The following is a 17,937-nucleotide window of genomic DNA, read 5'->3' as shown; positions in this document are numbered from 1 at the left end:
GCTGCCTTGGTGGAGGTCTGCGCTCCCCGAGTGCTTTTCTAGTGTATTGATTGATTGGATACATGTGGTTTGATGATTGTCTGTAGATTTTAAATTGCACATCTTTGGTGATAAAGTTATTTTTCTGTTCATATTCTTTCATAGTTATTTGGGATTTACTTTGGGGGAAAAATCAAAGACAAAAACCCTCAAGGCAGAAAATGACCTGAACATGTTTTTAATGAGAAGCCTTAAAGGTCATGATGTTCATCCACTACACACAGATTCAAATATTCTGTCCTCGCTACAGTAAGAAATCATAAAAAAACACACCAAGACTAATCTGACATTAGACCGTGTTCTGTCCAAACATCTATGCAGTGAAGACGCACACAGACTCACAAACCAATAACAAACGTGTGTGTGTGGACATGCAGTTTGTCTTTATTTGTAGAACTCGTGCTCCTGCTCGTCCTTCTTGATGACGGTCTTGTAAGCCTTCTCAAAGTCTTTGGCGAGGACGATATAGCGGTTCTCACGCACAGCTAACATGCCAGCCTGCACACAAAACCAAACATTCATTTTTCCAGCACTTTTCATTTGTACTGACTGAGAAAAAGCCCAAACAACCAGCCGTTAAACACGTGACTTACCTCCTGGCAGATGGAGTTGATATCAGCTCCAGAGATCTTGTCTGGTCTGGCAACATCTGTGCATGACTTCAGGATTACCACAGATTAATGAAACAGCAAAATAAAACCCTCACACATCAGCGCTCCCTCATTTGTAAGTAACGAACAAACATTAGAAACTTTGTTATTTTGTCCTGTTGATGATATTGACCCGTCACTCCAAAACTCAGCAGCCAATCAGCAGGCAACTTCCTAAGGCCCGCCCACAGTCAGAATCACAAACAAAAACCCACGACACAAAGAACAAATCAGAGCAAACAAAACCTGTACTTTCAAACAAATTAAATACAACATTTTTGATCGACTTAATCAACATCTTATTTGCAATTTGTGTATTTTGATGTGATTTTGACATTTGTTTGCTCCATTCATAAAGTGGGACTTTCTTCAACAAAAGTGTTGATCAGTTAAAAGAGTTTTTCATTCGTTTCTTAGTTTAATCTGTAATCTCGGTTTGTTCTGAGTGTTCTATTATTTTACCTGGTCTGGCCCTGGACTTCTGTTCAACACCTCTGCTTTAAATTGGCTGTAGAGTAGAGTTGGCTGTATGTTGCATGCTCCAACATGTGTAACACACACACACACACACACACACACAGATGAAGAGAAGGATACAGTCCTCCAGATCCACCTCCTCAGAGAGGTTCATCTTGCTGGTGATGGTGGAGAAGATGAGGCGTTTCTGTCGACGGTCAGGCAGAGGGAACTCGATCTTTCTGTCCAGACGACCAGGACGTAACAGGGCGGGGTCAAGAGTGTCGGCTCTGTTCGTGGCCATGATCACCTGAGCACGAGGTCAAAGGTCAAAAGGAGGCTGTTGTATGTTCATAATACACTCAACATAACATTAAAGCAATGAACTGCAGTCAAAGACGTAGATTAGCAAGTAGAAACCTTTACTACAATAATCTACAATAATCCATGCAGCTGTCAGGAGAGTCTTGGAGTTAGCATCCTAGCAACACATCTGTCACATTCAAAAACAATCTGTTCCTCTGTTACATACTGAAATTCATTTCAAGGAAACAATAAAATACAATATGAAGATTAAAGTTGCAAGCAGCGTTGTGCGTGCCCTCGCCAGCACCAGCAGATTATAGGAGTAAAGGTGTAGTGCTCACTAATTTGATTTGAACAAACCGTCGGAGCATATTTGAGAGAAATAAGCGTTGGATCACATGATCTGTATATATACTGACTTTATACTGCATCTATACTGTCTTCATGACCAGTTCAGTACCTTTAGCACATATAAAACTCATGTAAACCCAGAGGAAACAGACCAAAGGATGAGGCTCACCTTGACATTGACGTTCTGGTCAAAACCGTCCATTTGATTAAGAAGCTCCAGTAAGATTCTCTGCACCTCTCTGTCAGCTGGAGATGAAACAAGAGGAAACATTATCACCACCATGATGTTACTGTGTCTACAATGTTGGCACAAACGACATCATCAATAATACTAATCATTTTGATCATAGGCTCATGTGCTCACACAAGACCTGATACTGTGGGGAATAAAACAGTTCATCATAATTAACACGAGTCAATCTGTTGGTCAATGGTCACACTGCACATTGTGCACATTGTGCAGATTGTGCAGATTCTTACCTCCAGTCTGTGCATCAAAGCGTTTGGTAGCAATAGCATCGATCTCATCGATGAAAATGATGGCAGGAGCATTTTCTTTAGCCAGCCTGAAGACGTCACGCACCATACGAGGACCTTCACCCAAATACTTCTGTACAAATTCTGAGCCCACCACACGGATGAACGCAGCTGGAGAGAAATAAGAGAATATTATATAATGTATTATAATAATAATAAAATAGTTTTTCTGACTCTTAGTGACATCTATTTAAGTCTGTGTCGTTTGCACTGATGAGATGCTGCAGGCCTTGGAGCTACAGTATAACAGGTGGGCCTCATGCACTCACACACTCACACACAACGTTAGGTATATTGAACAAGAAAATCCCTATGAAAAGTTGATGCTACAGTGATATTCTTCCTAGCATGATGACTTACCTGTAGTATGGTGAGCAACAGCCTTGGCCAACATGGTCTTACCACAACCTGGAGGTCCGTACATGAGGACACCTCTGGGTGGGTCAATGCCAATCTGCAACAATAGACAGACAAGGGTTGGCAGAAGAGTCAAAGCCTTATTTTCCTCCATTCTGATAATCAGACGTAGAAAAGTGTCTGCTGAAGAACATCTGACCTGTTTATAGAGTTCAAAATGAGTAAGTGGCAGCTCCACTGCTTCTCTGACTTCCTGCTTCTGGATGTCCATACCACCGATGTCAGCATACATCACATCTGGCTTCTGGTCTAGAAGCAGCAAAAACACAGCGAAAAGTAAGCCTTCACCTGTTACTCTATAAACGCATCAATGAATACGTGTTGCTTAGAAAATAGGACTTGAATGATGTCTACTGTGTATACACATCCTGTGAGGGAGAGTTCATACCTGATGTCAGCATCATGATACTGCTGTCAGCTTCAGGAGGCAACACATCCACCAGAGCATTGCTGTGTTTGTGTAAGGCCACTGAGGCATTGGGCTTCAGCAGCTCTCGGTCAATGGTGCTCAGGATACGCACATAGTAGTTAGACCCTGAAAGAGAAACAACGGTGAGTAGAAATAAAAACACAGGAACAGGACTCACCGAAGATTCATTAAAAACTGTAATCTTCAACATGATTAATGTTACCTGTAGTGGAGCCAACGATGGCTGTGTTCTGGTCAACAGCTTCCAGAAACTGTCCAATAACGAGGGGGATGCTCTGTATCCTCTTCACCTCCTCCTGAGCGTGAAGGAACTCTTTCTTCAGGTTCTTCTGCTCATCTTTGATGTACTCCTCCTGCACCTCCAGGAACTCCAGCTCCTGCTGCAGCTTCTGCAAACAAATACCAGGAGAGGAGAAAGTCATGAATGTGAGAGGCTGCTGCAGTGAAGACCTCTAACAACCAGACAAGTCACCTCTTAACACATTACATTTGACATATTATCAAAGTTCACAAATTCAACCACATGTTTTACATTTTGAGTTCAATAGTAACTGAAAAAGCAGCCTTTATGCCCTAGGTTCTAAGGGTTAATAACATTATCATAAGTCCTGATGATGGAACAAGATGAACCCATAGAAGAAAAAAAGATATTTTATATCAAAGATTTCATCAATTTCTCCCACCTTTCTTTAGATTGTTCCATTTATGATGATTTAAGTTGTCATTATTGTTTAACCATTTCTTTAATCATATTGTTCTGATGATTAAAAAACATTAACAACAGATACGCTCTACTCAATCAGCACAATATCATATAGATCAATGTTCTTCTGCCACACAGTACTAAATATTTGAAGTGTCACAAATCTCAAAAAAAACATTGCAATCATTTATGTATATTCCTTTTCAGCTGAGGGCTTCAGTCCTACTGTACAAAACATTCACGAGTGGTTTTTGCCAAAGTCAAATTGATCCATGCTCAATGACAGCTTTTCTCAGTTCTCTTACCTTATATCTACTGTACAGGTCCTCCAGATCTTCAGGTTCTGGTGCCAGGAAAGACAGACCTGTGTGCGGCCTGGAGCTCAGTACTGCCGGCATTTCCTCCTGTCAAAACAACATCAACACGGAGGAATACAGCGACTGTTAGTCTGTTTACAGCTAACTTTAACAGTAATACAACGACTGTTAGTCTGTTTACAGCTAACTTTAACAGTAATACAGCGACTGTTAGTCTGTTTACAGCTAACTTTAACAGTAATACAACGACTGTTAGTCTGTTTACAGCTCACTTTAACAGTAATACAACGACTGTTAGTCTGTTTACAGCTAACTTTAACAGTAATACAACGACTGTTAGTCTGTTTACAGCTAACATTAACAGGAATACAACGACTGTTAGTCTGTTTACAGCTAACTTTGACAAAAATACGACTGATAGCCTGTTTACAGTTCACTTTAACAAAAATACACCAACTGATACACCTGTTAGTCTGTTTACAGGTCATTTTGACAGGAATACAACGACTGTTAGTCTGTTTACGGTTGATTTTGACAGGAATAGAACGACTGTTAGTCTGTTTACAGCTAACTTTGACAGGAATATAACGACTGTTAGTCTGTTTACAGATCACTTTGACAGGAATATAACGACTGTTAGTCTGTTTACAGATCACTTTGACAGGAATACAGCGACTGTTAGTCTGTTTACGGTTCATTTTGACAGGAATACAGCTACTGTTAGCGTGAACATTGACCATCATCTCACAAACACTAGCTTAGCTAGCCAGAGCATATGAACGGCTAACTTTGACCGTTCACAATTCACACAAACACATTTTTTACAACAGTTTGCGACGCAGTGTGGACACAGAAATACACTGATGATGAATATTAAACACTTTCATTAAGTGTATCACATTCATAAGAGTTTCATTGTTCTTTAGCTGTACAAAGACATGCTAATGCTAGCAGCTAACCAGCGGAGCAGAGAATGAATAAGCATGTTTGGGTTTCGGTAATTTTAACGAAAAACAAACTCACGACAGTCGACCGCGACAGACACACGTGGAAAACACGTTCAACGGCTTCGATAAAGCTAAAGCTAGCACAAATATCGTGTCACTGTAATGCGGGAAACAATCGCACTAATTCATACCGAGCTCTTTTCTACAGCTATGATATCCTCCATGTTGGATTAGCTTACCGACGGGCGTGCTGACGTCATACGTTGACGAAAAGGAAGTAGGTCCGTTAAGAGCGTGGGTGTAATATAAGAACTGTAGAGCTCCGCCCCTCTGGCGCCGTTCTATTGGAATATGAAGCTGTCAGTCAACTGTACAAGAACCTACGGTGGCCCTGAGGTGCAAAACACAAACGCAAATTTAAAAAAAAAGTACTTTTTTAGTCGTTTTTTAAAAAACTGTTTATTTAAACATTTTTAAACATATTTAACAGATATATACATGCAACAAACAAATGACAGGCACTTTAGTACAATAACATTTTTACTATGTATATGTATATAATATAATATATATATATGTTTATATATATATATACATATATATATATTAAGAATAGTGACAACAACAATAACAACAGGCAGAGGAGTATATAAGATTAAATAACAGCAAAGCAACATTTTTCAGAGAGGACTTTAGATCGGCATCCCTTCACAATAGAACTGAACAGTTAATCACATTTTCATCGACGTCTCCCTCTGGGAGAAGCTGCCTCCTTATCGTGGTGGAGGGGTTTGTGTGTCCTAATAATATATATGAGGTTGTGGTGAGGGGCTCTAAAACAGCAAACCTTCACTGAATCATGGTGAAGATTTAAAATATGGTCTATTTATCATTTTATTATTTATCAATTTTATTTTGTTTGGACAGAAATCTATTAAATTAACGCTGGATGTTTTCTGAACCCATCCCTCGACCCATGATGGCTTTCTTTGTGTTTCTCTCTGGTCTCAACAGGATTATATAACACTTGGGTCCAAACAGCGCCACCAAGAGGCCAAAGCTGGAGGCCAGGATGGCAAAAACCTCCACAGCATCTGCATATTTGCCTGGTGAGTTGATGTAAGCAGGGACAAAGGCCACCCACACTGCACAGAAGATCAACATGCTGAAAGTGATGAGTTTGGCCTCATTGAAAGTGTCTGGAAGATTCCTTGCTAGAAAAGCTAACAAACAACTGAGGACAGCCAGTAAACCAATATAACCAAGTAAAAGTGCAAAACCAACTGTGGACCCAACTGCACACTCATAAACTATCTTGTCACTGTGATACTGGGTGTTTTTATGAGGCACTGGTGAAGCAGAGACAAGCCAGACAGTGCAGATTGCTGCTTGAATGCAAGTCAGAACCAGAACTGTCCCTCTCTGCTGCACAGCACCAAACCACTTCAGACTGGACTCACCTCCTGGTTTGGAGGCCCTGAACACAGCCAGAACCACCATGGTTTTCACCAGGATACATGAGACACAAAGCACAAAGCTGATGCCAAATGCTGCATGTCTTAGTTGACAAGTCCAAGGTCTGGGTCGTCCAATGAAGAGCAACGAGCAGAGGAAACAGAACTTTAGTGACACCAAGAGAAGAAAACTGAGTTCTGAATTGTTGGCACGAACTATAGGTGTGCTGTGATGATGGATGAAGATGCCCAGAACAACAGCACAGATACATGTGCCCAACAGTGAGATGGTTGTCAAGCAGATACCCAGAGGCTCATGGTAGGAGAGGAACTCTGTTTTCTTAAGAACACAGTGGTCACGCTGGGGGCTGGACCAGAAATCTTCTGGACAACTGGTGCACTCCATGGAGTCTGAGAAAAGAGGGTGATGAGATACATGTTTATACAACATCTGTGAACTGTGCTGTTTAAAAGTTTACACTCACCAGTTGTATTGCTGATCTTTCCCTCAGAACAAGGGACACAGTCAAAACAACACTCAGGTTCCCCCTTCTTTCTGGCCATGCGGGAACCTGGAGAACAACTGTCACTGCACACTGACCGAGGAGGCTGTGGACAAACATCACTGTCTGTTAGACTCATCTATAATGATTAAGGGAAAGAGATGGTCGTCTGAAAAAGTAAGAAGTTACCTGTTTGGATTCAAAGTTCCAGAAGATTTTGTCTTCATCCAGTGTGAGTTCTTCACCTTTGAACTCTGACCTCTTAACATCACCCACTCTCTGAACTTTAGTTCTTCCATCAGGAAGCCACACCCAGTTCATGATGTCATAAACAGGTATGGAATCACCATTCTCATCAAATGACACTTGATGACCAAATGTTGTGGTGAAGTTGACTTTTTCCAAGTAATAGATCATCTGTGACAATCCAGATTAGTGAAAACTGAAATGATTATTCCTGTGTTCATGATAAGTTATCACCACCTAGCACAACCCCAAAAAATGAGTTCTAATACTGAAAGTAGGGAAACAACGTTCCACCACAACCACGACTGCAGCACCTATTCCAAACTGACGTGAAGCAATGATTTCCCAACTCAGACAAGAGAAGACAGCAAGTGAGCAAGAGAAGAACTAAGAAGTGTGGAAAAGGCTAACGACTCTGCAGCGTTCGTCTGCAAACACAGGGCCTTCAATCACAAGACTGACTTCAAGACTTTCTTCAAGATCATTGCCAATCGCCTCAGAGGATTTCTCCTGAAGAACATATGTGGACAGACATGGTCTTGATATCTGGGGAAAGTAAGTAGGTGGTGATATTGGAGCTAACTGTCTCCTGGGAAGTCCGTATGGAGTAAGCTCAAGAATGGAAGAAGGTAAGTATCTGAAATGGTGGCTGACTGTGTGAGGGATGGGTGGAAGGCCAAGGGTTAGAGGGGATTTACAGACCAGTCTCTACACTGGTCCTGGGTTAAGGATGTGTGGACTGCACAGGTGAAGAACCATGAAGAACATCATGGAAGCTGCTGAAAAGGCTTCACATTGGCTCTGGTTGAGGAGGGGGATGGTGTTCTACCTGGACACAAGTCAGGGCCCGATCACCCGGGTGAGGGTGTCTCATTTAAGACCCTAAAAACCCTGTGACCCCGGGTACGTCACTGTGTCCAGGTTTCACCACAGAGCGAATCTCAGTACATTCTATTATTCTTTACATTCCACAAGAATATAAAGGTTGAAGTGTAAGGTGATATCTCACCTGCCACGGCTGCAGACTTTGTAAATGAGCACAGGTGTTGTTGTTGAAAGGTCCTCTGCCTGGTTCACACTGCAGCATGTCATCAAGAGCATAAGCCAGAGCGTACACAGCCTTATACACATTATAGTCAATCCTGAGGTCTGAAACGTCCAAGAACTCAGTCTCCACGTCCTCCAGAACTTCCTGTCCAGTGCATAATTGTCCTCCAGCTTCTGTCCAACCTGCAGGTGATGGTTCAAATCTACACTGAAAAGTGTTTTCCCAAAACTGATTCACCTGGAATGAAGTTCACTTTAAAATCAGTTCCAATATTTGATTCTTACAAATACCAAATCAGAGCGAAGTTCTCACCATGTCCTTCTCATGGCTGTCGTTGTGATGAAGGTCAGGTCGTGTTTGTAACAGGAAATCATGAAGCTCTGGGATTTCTCCTCGACGGATGGCGATGCCCAGAGTTCCCCCGAGGAACGGCATGAGCTCAGGAGTCTGGAGGACGGCGACTGAGGTCCAGTCTACACTAGCGATCCACTGAAGACCGCTCACATTCTGCCTCATCACCTGAGGTTAGTGATGAGTAAACAGTCAACACCTTCACATGATTCACCTGTGACTGCAGCAACAATTCAAACTCCATAATAAATGAAAGGAAATCATTTATGAAGCATCTTTCAAACGAGTGTTGGACTGACTTTGTCCCACAGAAACATTCACATGGATTTGATTTGTGTTCACTGGTTCTGTTAGTAACTTATTATATTAAGTGTCCATTTCATCATGATATTCACATTTATCATCAATAATTGAACATGCACATGAATTTGAAGTTCTGTTGTGGGGGGGGGGGGGGTCCAAAACCTTTGTCTTTCTATAAAACAATCACATATACTTTGACTTTACTTTTGTAGCTGAACACAGAAACATCAGAGCAGCAGTTACCTCTCCCAGCAGCTGGATCACATGACTCTCATGAGCAAACACAATCACCACTCGAGCTGTAGACGTTCTCATCACATCCACGATTCTCCTGAGCTCAGCAGGGTCATCACCCCAGGGAAGAACCTCAGTGTAAGCCAGACAACCTCCACCAGATGGACCCAGATCAGAGTGAAAGGACCGAGCTCCGTGGATCCCATAGTCATCGTCACTGATGAGCAGACCTGACCAAGTCCAACCAAAGTGTTTGAGAATCTGAATCATAGCATTCACCTGTGGACACAGAGCAGAGGGTTAGTGCACAGGAGTCATCTTTACTGCAAATCCTGATCAACAGCTTCACAATACACATATACACAAAATACACAAAATACACAAAATACACATAATACACATAATACACATAATACACATAATACACAACTCTGGAACTCTGGAAAGATGTAAAGTTTATACTCTGTTTGATTTTGCAGATTCACCTGAAAAGTATCGTTGGGGATCGTCCTAAAGAAAGATGGGAACTTGTGTCGGTCACCGAGGCAAGAACATGTGGCAAAATAACTCACCTGCACAAACATTACATCATAACAATGATTCATTCATTTCAAAGTGAATTAGTGAATAATGAATTTATAAAATTGAAAATGAAATCACAGTTTTTGAGTTGAGCTTACCAAGGGCACTTTGTACAAACCTAAGACGGTGGATATGGCTATAGTGTTAGTCGAGGTATAATCTCCCACAATCCCTAGCACCGGAGGAGTTCCTTCACAGTTCTGCTCTAACGTCACTCGTTCTTCTCGACCTCCGACTAAAGACAGAGCTGCACGAAATCCAATCCGTAGCTGAAGACAGTTATCGTACAGACTGAAGCCCAGAGTCACGTTAGGAAGCAGCTCAGAGTTTCTGTTGATCTCATCGATAGCAAACACCATCGTCTGAGCCTTTCTGAAGCCTGTGACATCAAACCTGACAACACAAGGTCAATACTTCAGTCATCATAACAACATATTTACATATTTACATTTCTCTGTGACGGACTCACCCAAAACACTCAAGCTGCTGCGGCTCGGAGGTGAAAGTCAGATCAGGATCTGCAGCAAAGAAGTGGAGTTTGAAAAGTCCACCGAGAATCACATCTCCACGTTTATGCAAACCATTTAAATGAAACTGTTCCTGTAATTCACAAGAGGAAGAACGAGAGGAGGAGGAAAGAGAGGAGGAAGAAAGAGAGGAGGAAGAAAGAGAGGAGGAGGAAAGAGAGGAAGAAAGAGAGGAGGAAGAAAGAGAGGAGGAGGAAAGAGATGAGGAGGAAAGAGAGGAGGAAAGAGAGGAGGACAGTGAGGAGGAGAAGCAGAACATCATTAGTAGGAGGTTGATGTTGAAAACTCTTGTCATGACTCTGCTCTGGTTCATCCTCGTCTCTGAATCTCATCATCACCACGTTTTATTGATGAGCAGCTGTTTATGTCTGATGTGAAACCACCCATCAGTGCTCAGGAGCAGGGGCAGGACACAACATATACATATACATATACATATACATATATGTATGTACATGTTCATGTTGTTACTTAATACCCTCAGGTTTATTTTTCTTATGATCAGAATTGTGATTTCATTTAAATCATAATAACAGTTTAAAGTCACGTTCTCCCTGTTTTTCATCATTTCTCTATGATAATAATCAAAGTTGCTGAAAACTGTGGGAAAAAAACGATGAAAAATACATTTTTAACTGGATGTTTATTCGACATCATCAAACTTAGTGTATATGTAATAACAGGTAAATACATTTTTAATATTTCTGCAACAGTTTGATTGTCCACAAATGCTGATTTCACATAACTCAGGGGTTTTATAAATATATTATTATCCAAGAAAATATTTCTATTATTATGTTGGTACAGTTACTGTCTTCACTTAATCACAAACATTGGGCCTCAATAATTAGGCTGGAAATGTGAAAAAGATGTAAAGTTTATACTCTGTCAAATTCATATGTTCATAAGATTCTTAATAAGAGGAAAAATCATTTTAGCTCAGACTCATGATTGTTGTTGTTGTTGTTGTTTTACTATGTGGTGCCTCGACCCATGATGGCTTTCTTTGTGTTTCTCTCTGGTTTCAACAGGATTATATAACACTTGGGTCCAAACAGCGCCACCAAGAGGCCAAAGCTGGAGGCCAGGATGGCAAAAACTTCCACTGCATCTGCATATTTGCCTGGTGAGTTGATGTAAGCAGGAACAAAGGCCACCCACACTGCACAGAAGATCAACATGCTGAAAGTGATGAGTTTGGCCTCATTGAAACTGTCTGGAAGATTCCTTGCTAGAAAAGCTAACAAACAACTGAGGACAGCCAGTAAACCAATATAACCAAGTAAAAGTGCAAAACCAACTGTGGACCCAACTACACACTCATAAACTATCTTGTCACTGTGATACTGGGTGTTTTTATGAGGCACTGGTGAAGCAGAGACAAGCCAGACAGTGCAGATTGCTGCTTGAACACAAGTCAGAACCAGAACTGTCCCTCTCTGCTGCACAGCACCAAACCACTTCAGACTGGACTCACCTCCTGGTTTGGAGGCCCTGAACACAGCCAGAACCACCATGGTTTTCACCAGGATACATGAGACACAAAGCACAAAGCTGATGCCAAATGCTGCATGTCTTAGTTGACAAGTCCAAGGTCTGGGTCTTCCAATGAAGAGCAACGAGCAGAGGAAACAGAACTTTAGTGACACCAAGAGAAGAAAACTGAGTTCTGAATTGTTGGCACGAACTATAGGTGTGCTGTGATGATGGATGAAGATGCCCAGAACAACAGCACAGATACATGTGCCCAACAGTGAGATGGTTGTCAAGCAGATACCCAGAGGCTCATGGTAGGAGAGGAACTCTGTTTTCTTAAGAACACAGTGGTCACGCTGGGGGCTGGACCAGAAATCTTCTGGACAACTGGTGCACTCCATGGAGTCTGAGAAAAGAGGGTGATGAGATACATGTTTATACAACATCTGTGAACTGTGCTGTTTAAAAGTTTACACTCACCAGTTGTATTGCTGATCTTTCCCTCAGAACAAGGGACACAGTCAAAACAACACTCAGGTTCCCCCTTCTTTCTGGCCATGCGGGAACCTGGAGGACAACTGTCACTGCACACTGACCGAGGAGGCTGTGGACAAACATCACTGTCTGTTAGATCCACACGTTCACACACACATTAGTCTGGTGTTGTATCGTGTGGGCGTTGACAAACCTCCTGACATAAACTCAAACATCATCACGGTGTCAAAGTATGAATCAAGAGTAGAATAAAAACCCAAAGTTACCTGTTTGGATTCAAAGTTCCAGAAGATCTTGTCTTCATCCAGAAAGAGTTCTTCACCGTTGAACGTTGACCTCTTAACATCACCCACAATCTGAACTTCAGATTCCTCGTCAGGAAGCCACGCCCAGTTCATGATGTCATAGATGGGTAAGGCGTCACCGTTCTCATCAAAAGACACTTGATCACCAAACGTTGTGGTGAAGTTGACTTTTTCCATGTAAAACAACAGCTTTGAATATAAGAATTAAACAGAAGGAAATACAGGAAAAAGAATATAAAGATACAACGACATGAACAAGAGGACGATGTGATGTCAAAGATCATCATGTGATACACGGTGAAATAACAGCATTATTTTGTCTGAGTGTTTCTTGTCCTTTTAAAGTACTGATACATGTGAAAGTGCAATAAAAACAGCATCTTTATTTCTCTAAATGTGTTTGTTTATCACTCAGTGATGACAAAGGTGTCGTTACACAGAGACAACAACTAAAACAACAAAAACCTTTGACTTTAAGTTCATTTAACTCAGTCCAAGAGAAGAGGACAAAAGACATCTGAAACAAGAACTGTAGACCAGTTATGTGTGTACATACTGTATTTATACACACATACAGTATATATATGTATATGTATATATACACACATACAGTATATATACGTATATGTATATAAACACACACATTATTATTATGTCCCTGTTAAAGATGTTCATTTCTACATCTGTGCTCTTCCTGTTGTTGTTGGGAGATAAAAGTCATTATATATTATATCAGGAAATGTTATAATACAATAATGATGACGACAGCCTAACCCTAACCAAAACCTCACCCTAACCTAACCTAACCTAACCTCACCCTAACCTAACCTAACCTAACCTAACCTAACCTAACCTAACCTAACCTAACCTAACCTAACCTAACCTAACCTAACCCAAACCTAACCTAAACCTAACCCTCATAAAGCCACAGCAGCAACTAAATATAAAGCAGTTTAAAATCTTTTTATTCTATCAGCAGATTCTACAAAATGATCTTTGAAAGAATTAAAATCTAAATCATATTTTTAAACATGCATTTAGCTCCTGTATATATTCATATTTCCTTTGTCCATGCATTTGTAAATGTGAGAGTTTACAGAGTGTAAGGTGATATCTCACCTGCCACGGCTGCAGACTTTGTAAATGAGCACAGGTGTTGTTGTTGAAAGGTCCTCTGCCTGGTTCACACTGCAGCATGTCATCAAGAGCATAAGCCAGAGCGTACACAGCCTTATAAGCATTATACTCCGGTCTGAGGCCGGAAAAGTCCAAGAACTCAGTCTCCACGTCCTCCAGAACTTCCTGTCCAGTGCATAATTGTCCTCCAGCTTCTGTCCAACCTGCAGGTGATGGTTCAAATCTACACTGAAAAGTGTTTTCCCAAAACTGATTCACCTGGAAGATATTGAAGAACTGATGGTTGATATTAATATTACAACACAAATATCACATTTGATTACAAAGTCTAAAAACTCTCACCACGTTCTGTCCATGAGTGTTGTTGTGATGAAGATCAGGTCGTGTTTGTAACAGGAAGTCTCTGAGTCCTGGGATCTGTCCTTGACGGATGGAGATTCCCAGAGTTCCACCGAGGAACGGCATGAGCTCAGGAGTCTGGAGGACGACAGCTGAGGTCCAGCCTTCACTGGCGATATACTGTAGACCAGACACATTCTGCCTCATCACCTGTTCACACATGAGTCAAACACTTTAGCTTCAACAGATCAACAGTTCCTCTAAAAACATTATCAATGAAATCTCAGGATTTTCTGACCTCTTTCATGAGGTTGATCACATGACTCTCGTGAGCAAACACAATCACCACTCGAGCTGTAGACGTCGTCATCACATCCACGATTCTTTTAAACTCAGCAGGGTCATCACCCCAGGGAAGAACCTCAGTGTAAGACAGACAACCTCCACCAGATGGACCCAGATCAGAGTGAAAGGACCGAGCAGCGTGGATCCCATAGTCATCGTCACTGATGAGCAGACCTGACCAAGTCCAATCAAAGTGTTTGAGAATCTGAATCATAGCATTCACCTGTGGACACAGAGCAGAGGGTTAGTGCACAGGCTGCATATGTATATATATATATATATGTATATATATGTATATGTATGTATCTGACACCACACACCTGTCCCTGACACATATAAACGTTACCATTGTTAAAGATTACAGTTTAAATGGAACATTCTTAAACACTTGATGTTTTGGTTTCACCTGAAAAGCATCACTCGGGATCGTCCTGAAAAAAGATGGAAACTTCCTGCGATCGCTGAGGCAAGAACATGTGGCAAAATAACTCACCTGGAAAACATCACATTCACACTCATCATCACAGTCAGGACACTTTATTTAAAACTGCATTGAAGTGAACTGACCAGAGGAACTCTGTATGAAGCCAACACTGTGGACATGGCTATAGTTCGTGTAGAAGAAGAATCTCCAACAACTCCAACCACTGGAGGCGCTCCTTCACACGTCTCCTCTAAAGTCACTCGTTCCTCTCGACCGCTGAGTAAAGACAGTCCTGTACCGACGCCGGTCTGAAGACAGTTATCGTACAGACTGAAGCCCAGAGTCACGTTAGGAAGAAGCTCAGAGTTTCTGTTGATCTCATCGATAGCAAACACCATCGTCTGAGACAGTCGGAACCCTACGACGTTAAAACTGACACACAAACACAAGTGTTTACCACTGAAGATGCAGGTGGTCACTGTGTAATAGTATACAACACAAATATCAGTGCATCAGCACACACACACACACACACACACACACACACACACACACACACACACACACACACATACACCAGAGAGGTCAAATAACATGATGTGACATTAATAACAAGACTTTAAACACTTTAAACACATGTTTCTGTCACTTACTCATAACAGGACGGCTGCTCTGGTTCTGAGGTGAACGTCAGCTCAGGATAAGCAGCAAAGAAGTGGATCTGAAAAATCCCACCGAGAATCACATCACCAGGTTTATGTAAACCATTGAGATCAAACTGACCCTGAGAACGACAAGAGGAGGAAGAAAGAGAGGAGGAAGAAAGAGAGGAAGAAAGAGAGGAGGAAGAAAGAGAGGAGGAGGAAAGAGAGGAGGACAGAGCAGAGGAGAAGCAGATGAACAGAAGAACACAGTGTAAAATCACCATCATGACTTCAGTCTTTAAACTTCATCTCTTTTCTGACTTCACTTTCTTTACATCATCCATTTTATTAATGATGACAGTTTTGTTTATTCGTACACAACAACCTATCAGCGTAGAGTAAGGAAGTGCAGGGGCGTGTGTGTGTGTGTGTGTGTGTGTGTGTGTGTGTGTGTGTGTGTGTGTTATTGGCAACAATCATCTGTCATAACTAAACACTTTTTAATCATAATTACATATTTATTTGAATTTTGTTAGCGCTCTTGCCTTTGCAGAAAGAAGACCTGGGTTTGAGCTCTGGTTAGAAATGCTGGAGTTAGCATGTTCTCCCTGTGTGTGTGTGTGTGTGTGTGTGTGGGGGGGGGGGGGGTTCTCCAGGTTCTCCAGGTTCCTCATACAGTCCAGAAACATGCAGATTAGGTGATGAGGTGAAGTGGTCACTCTAGATTGACTGTAGGTGTGAGAGTGTGAGTAAATGTTTGTCTCTATGTGTGACCCTGTGATGAACTGATGAACTGATGAACTGATGAACTGATGAACTGTCCAGAGTGTGACCACATATCTCCAAAGACACAATCACCCCCCCGACCCTCTGGTGGAGGATAAATGGATGGACTTGATGCCTTTAAAAAACATCATCAATGTAATTGAGTGTAAAATCTCAAAGATAGATCAATAGAACAACAGCATTGAAGGACTATGTTCACATTGTTGTGAAGTATTGTTTTTAGCTTGTGGGGAAGGAGAACAGTGAGGTTCTTCATCTTCTCCAGTGTGTCTGACACCATCATCATCACCATCACCATCACCTTTACCATCACCATCACCTTCACCTTCACCATCATCATCACCATCACCATCCAGCCCTCCTGTGAGCAGAGAAGCTTCATGCAGGTGGACCACAACACTGTGTCCTGGATAACGGACTTTACTTATCGTCAGACTGATAAGGTGACAGGAAGTACAGGAAGTACAGGAAGTACAGGAAGTACAGGAAGTACAGGAACATCCAGGTTCCTCTTCACCATCTACACCTCACACTTCAGACACAACTCTGGAAAGTTCCATCTCCAGAAGTTCTCGGGCGACGCCACTGTCAGCTGCATCAGTATGGACCCTGAGGACTGTGGAGAGAAGCTTTGTCTGCTGGTCCGAGCAGAACCTCCTCAAACTCTATATCGCAAAAAAACAAAGAGCTGGTGATAAACCTACGAGGAGCAGGAAGTCACCAACCTCCATGACCTCCATGACCTCCATGACCTCCATGACCTCCATGACCTCCATGACCTCCATGACCTCCATGACCTCCACGACCTCCACAACCTCCATAACCTCCATGACCTCCACGACCTCCATGACCTCCATAACCTCCATGACCTCCATGACCTCCATGACCTCCATAACCTCCATGACCTCCATGACCTCCACGACCTCCACAACCTCCATAACCTCCATGACCTCCACGACCTCCATGACCTCCATAACCTCCATGACCTCCATGACCTCCACGACCTCCATAACCTCCATAACCTCCATGACCTCCACGACCTCCATGACCTCCACGACCTCCAAGACCTCCATGACCTCCACGACCTCCACGACCTCCATGACCTCCATGACCTCCACGACCTCCATAACCTCCATAACCTCCATGACCTCCACGACCTCCACGACCTCCACGACCTCCACGACCTCCATGACCTCCACGACCTCCAAGACCTCTATGACCTGCATAACCTCCATGACCTCCATAACCTCCATGACCTCCATAACCCCCATGACCTCCATGACCTCCAAGACCTCTATGACCTCCATAACCTCCATGACCTCCATAACCTCCATGACCTCTATGACTTCCATAACCTCCATGACCTCTATAACCTCCATGACCATCCAGAGAGAGGAGGTGGAGACAGTAAACTCACATTAACAACAGGCCGTGAGGACAACACACACACACACACACACACACACACACACACACACACACACACACACACACACACACACACACACACACACACACACACACACACACACACACACACACACACACACACACACACACTGTGATGGATCCTGAACATCAGAAA

The 17,937-nt window shown here is 42.3% G+C and overlaps 3 protein-coding genes across 5 annotated transcripts; all 3 read right to left on the bottom strand.

Moving 5' to 3' along the window:
- Window positions 1-201: 201 nt before the first annotated feature.
- On the bottom strand, window positions 202-5,413 carry psmc4 (proteasome 26S subunit, ATPase 4; the record flags this gene model as incomplete). Of its 3 annotated transcripts, none has more annotated exons than XM_083906857.1 (11): window positions 202-537; window positions 633-688; window positions 1,287-1,455; window positions 1,972-2,048; window positions 2,283-2,450; window positions 2,700-2,793; window positions 2,896-3,005; window positions 3,145-3,291; window positions 3,389-3,575; window positions 4,195-4,293; window positions 5,393-5,413. In XM_083906857.1, the coding sequence occupies 11 exons, from the start codon at window positions 5,411-5,413 to the stop codon at window positions 424-426; spliced, it is 1,242 nt and encodes a 413-aa protein (XP_083762983.1). In that variant the 3' UTR covers window positions 202-423. The 3 variants fall into 3 exon arrangements, with proteins under 3 accessions (XP_083762983.1, XP_083762982.1, XP_083762984.1); XM_083906856.1 differs by having other exon boundaries at window positions 5,345-5,408; XM_083906858.1 differs by lacking the exon at window positions 5,393-5,413 and adding an exon at window positions 5,230-5,384.
- Window positions 5,414-6,092: 679 nt separating this feature from the next.
- On the bottom strand, window positions 6,093-10,864 carry LOC310941494 (extracellular calcium-sensing receptor-like; the record flags this gene model as incomplete). Its single annotated transcript, XM_083906681.1, has 10 exons — window positions 6,093-7,018; window positions 7,093-7,216; window positions 7,300-7,527; window positions 8,366-8,611; window positions 8,717-8,923; window positions 9,302-9,389; window positions 9,480-9,571; window positions 9,778-9,864; window positions 9,973-10,267; window positions 10,857-10,864. 10 exons carry the CDS (start codon window positions 10,862-10,864, stop codon window positions 6,093-6,095), a joined length of 2,301 nt encoding a protein of 766 aa, XP_083762807.1.
- Window positions 10,865-11,375: 511 nt separating this feature from the next.
- Window positions 11,376-17,731, bottom strand: LOC310941493 (vomeronasal type-2 receptor 1-like; the record flags this gene model as incomplete). The annotated part of the gene is made up of 11 exons (XM_083906680.1): window positions 11,376-12,283; window positions 12,358-12,481; window positions 12,639-12,866; window positions 13,797-14,072; window positions 14,157-14,363; window positions 14,452-14,721; window positions 14,905-14,991; window positions 15,066-15,354; window positions 15,576-15,706; window positions 16,886-17,017; window positions 17,078-17,731. The coding sequence occupies 11 exons, from the start codon at window positions 17,729-17,731 to the stop codon at window positions 11,376-11,378; spliced, it is 3,306 nt and encodes a 1,101-aa protein (XP_083762806.1).
- Between the last annotated feature and the right edge of the window lie 206 nt (window positions 17,732-17,937).

Source organism: Microchirus variegatus (assembly GCF_963457635.1).
Source record: "Microchirus variegatus genome assembly, chromosome: 20".
NCBI classification, from domain to species: Eukaryota; Metazoa; Chordata; class Actinopteri; order Pleuronectiformes; family Soleidae; genus Microchirus; species Microchirus variegatus.
The sequence above is the reverse complement of the archived record's forward strand: the minus strand, read 5'-3'. Positions and strand labels throughout refer to the sequence as shown.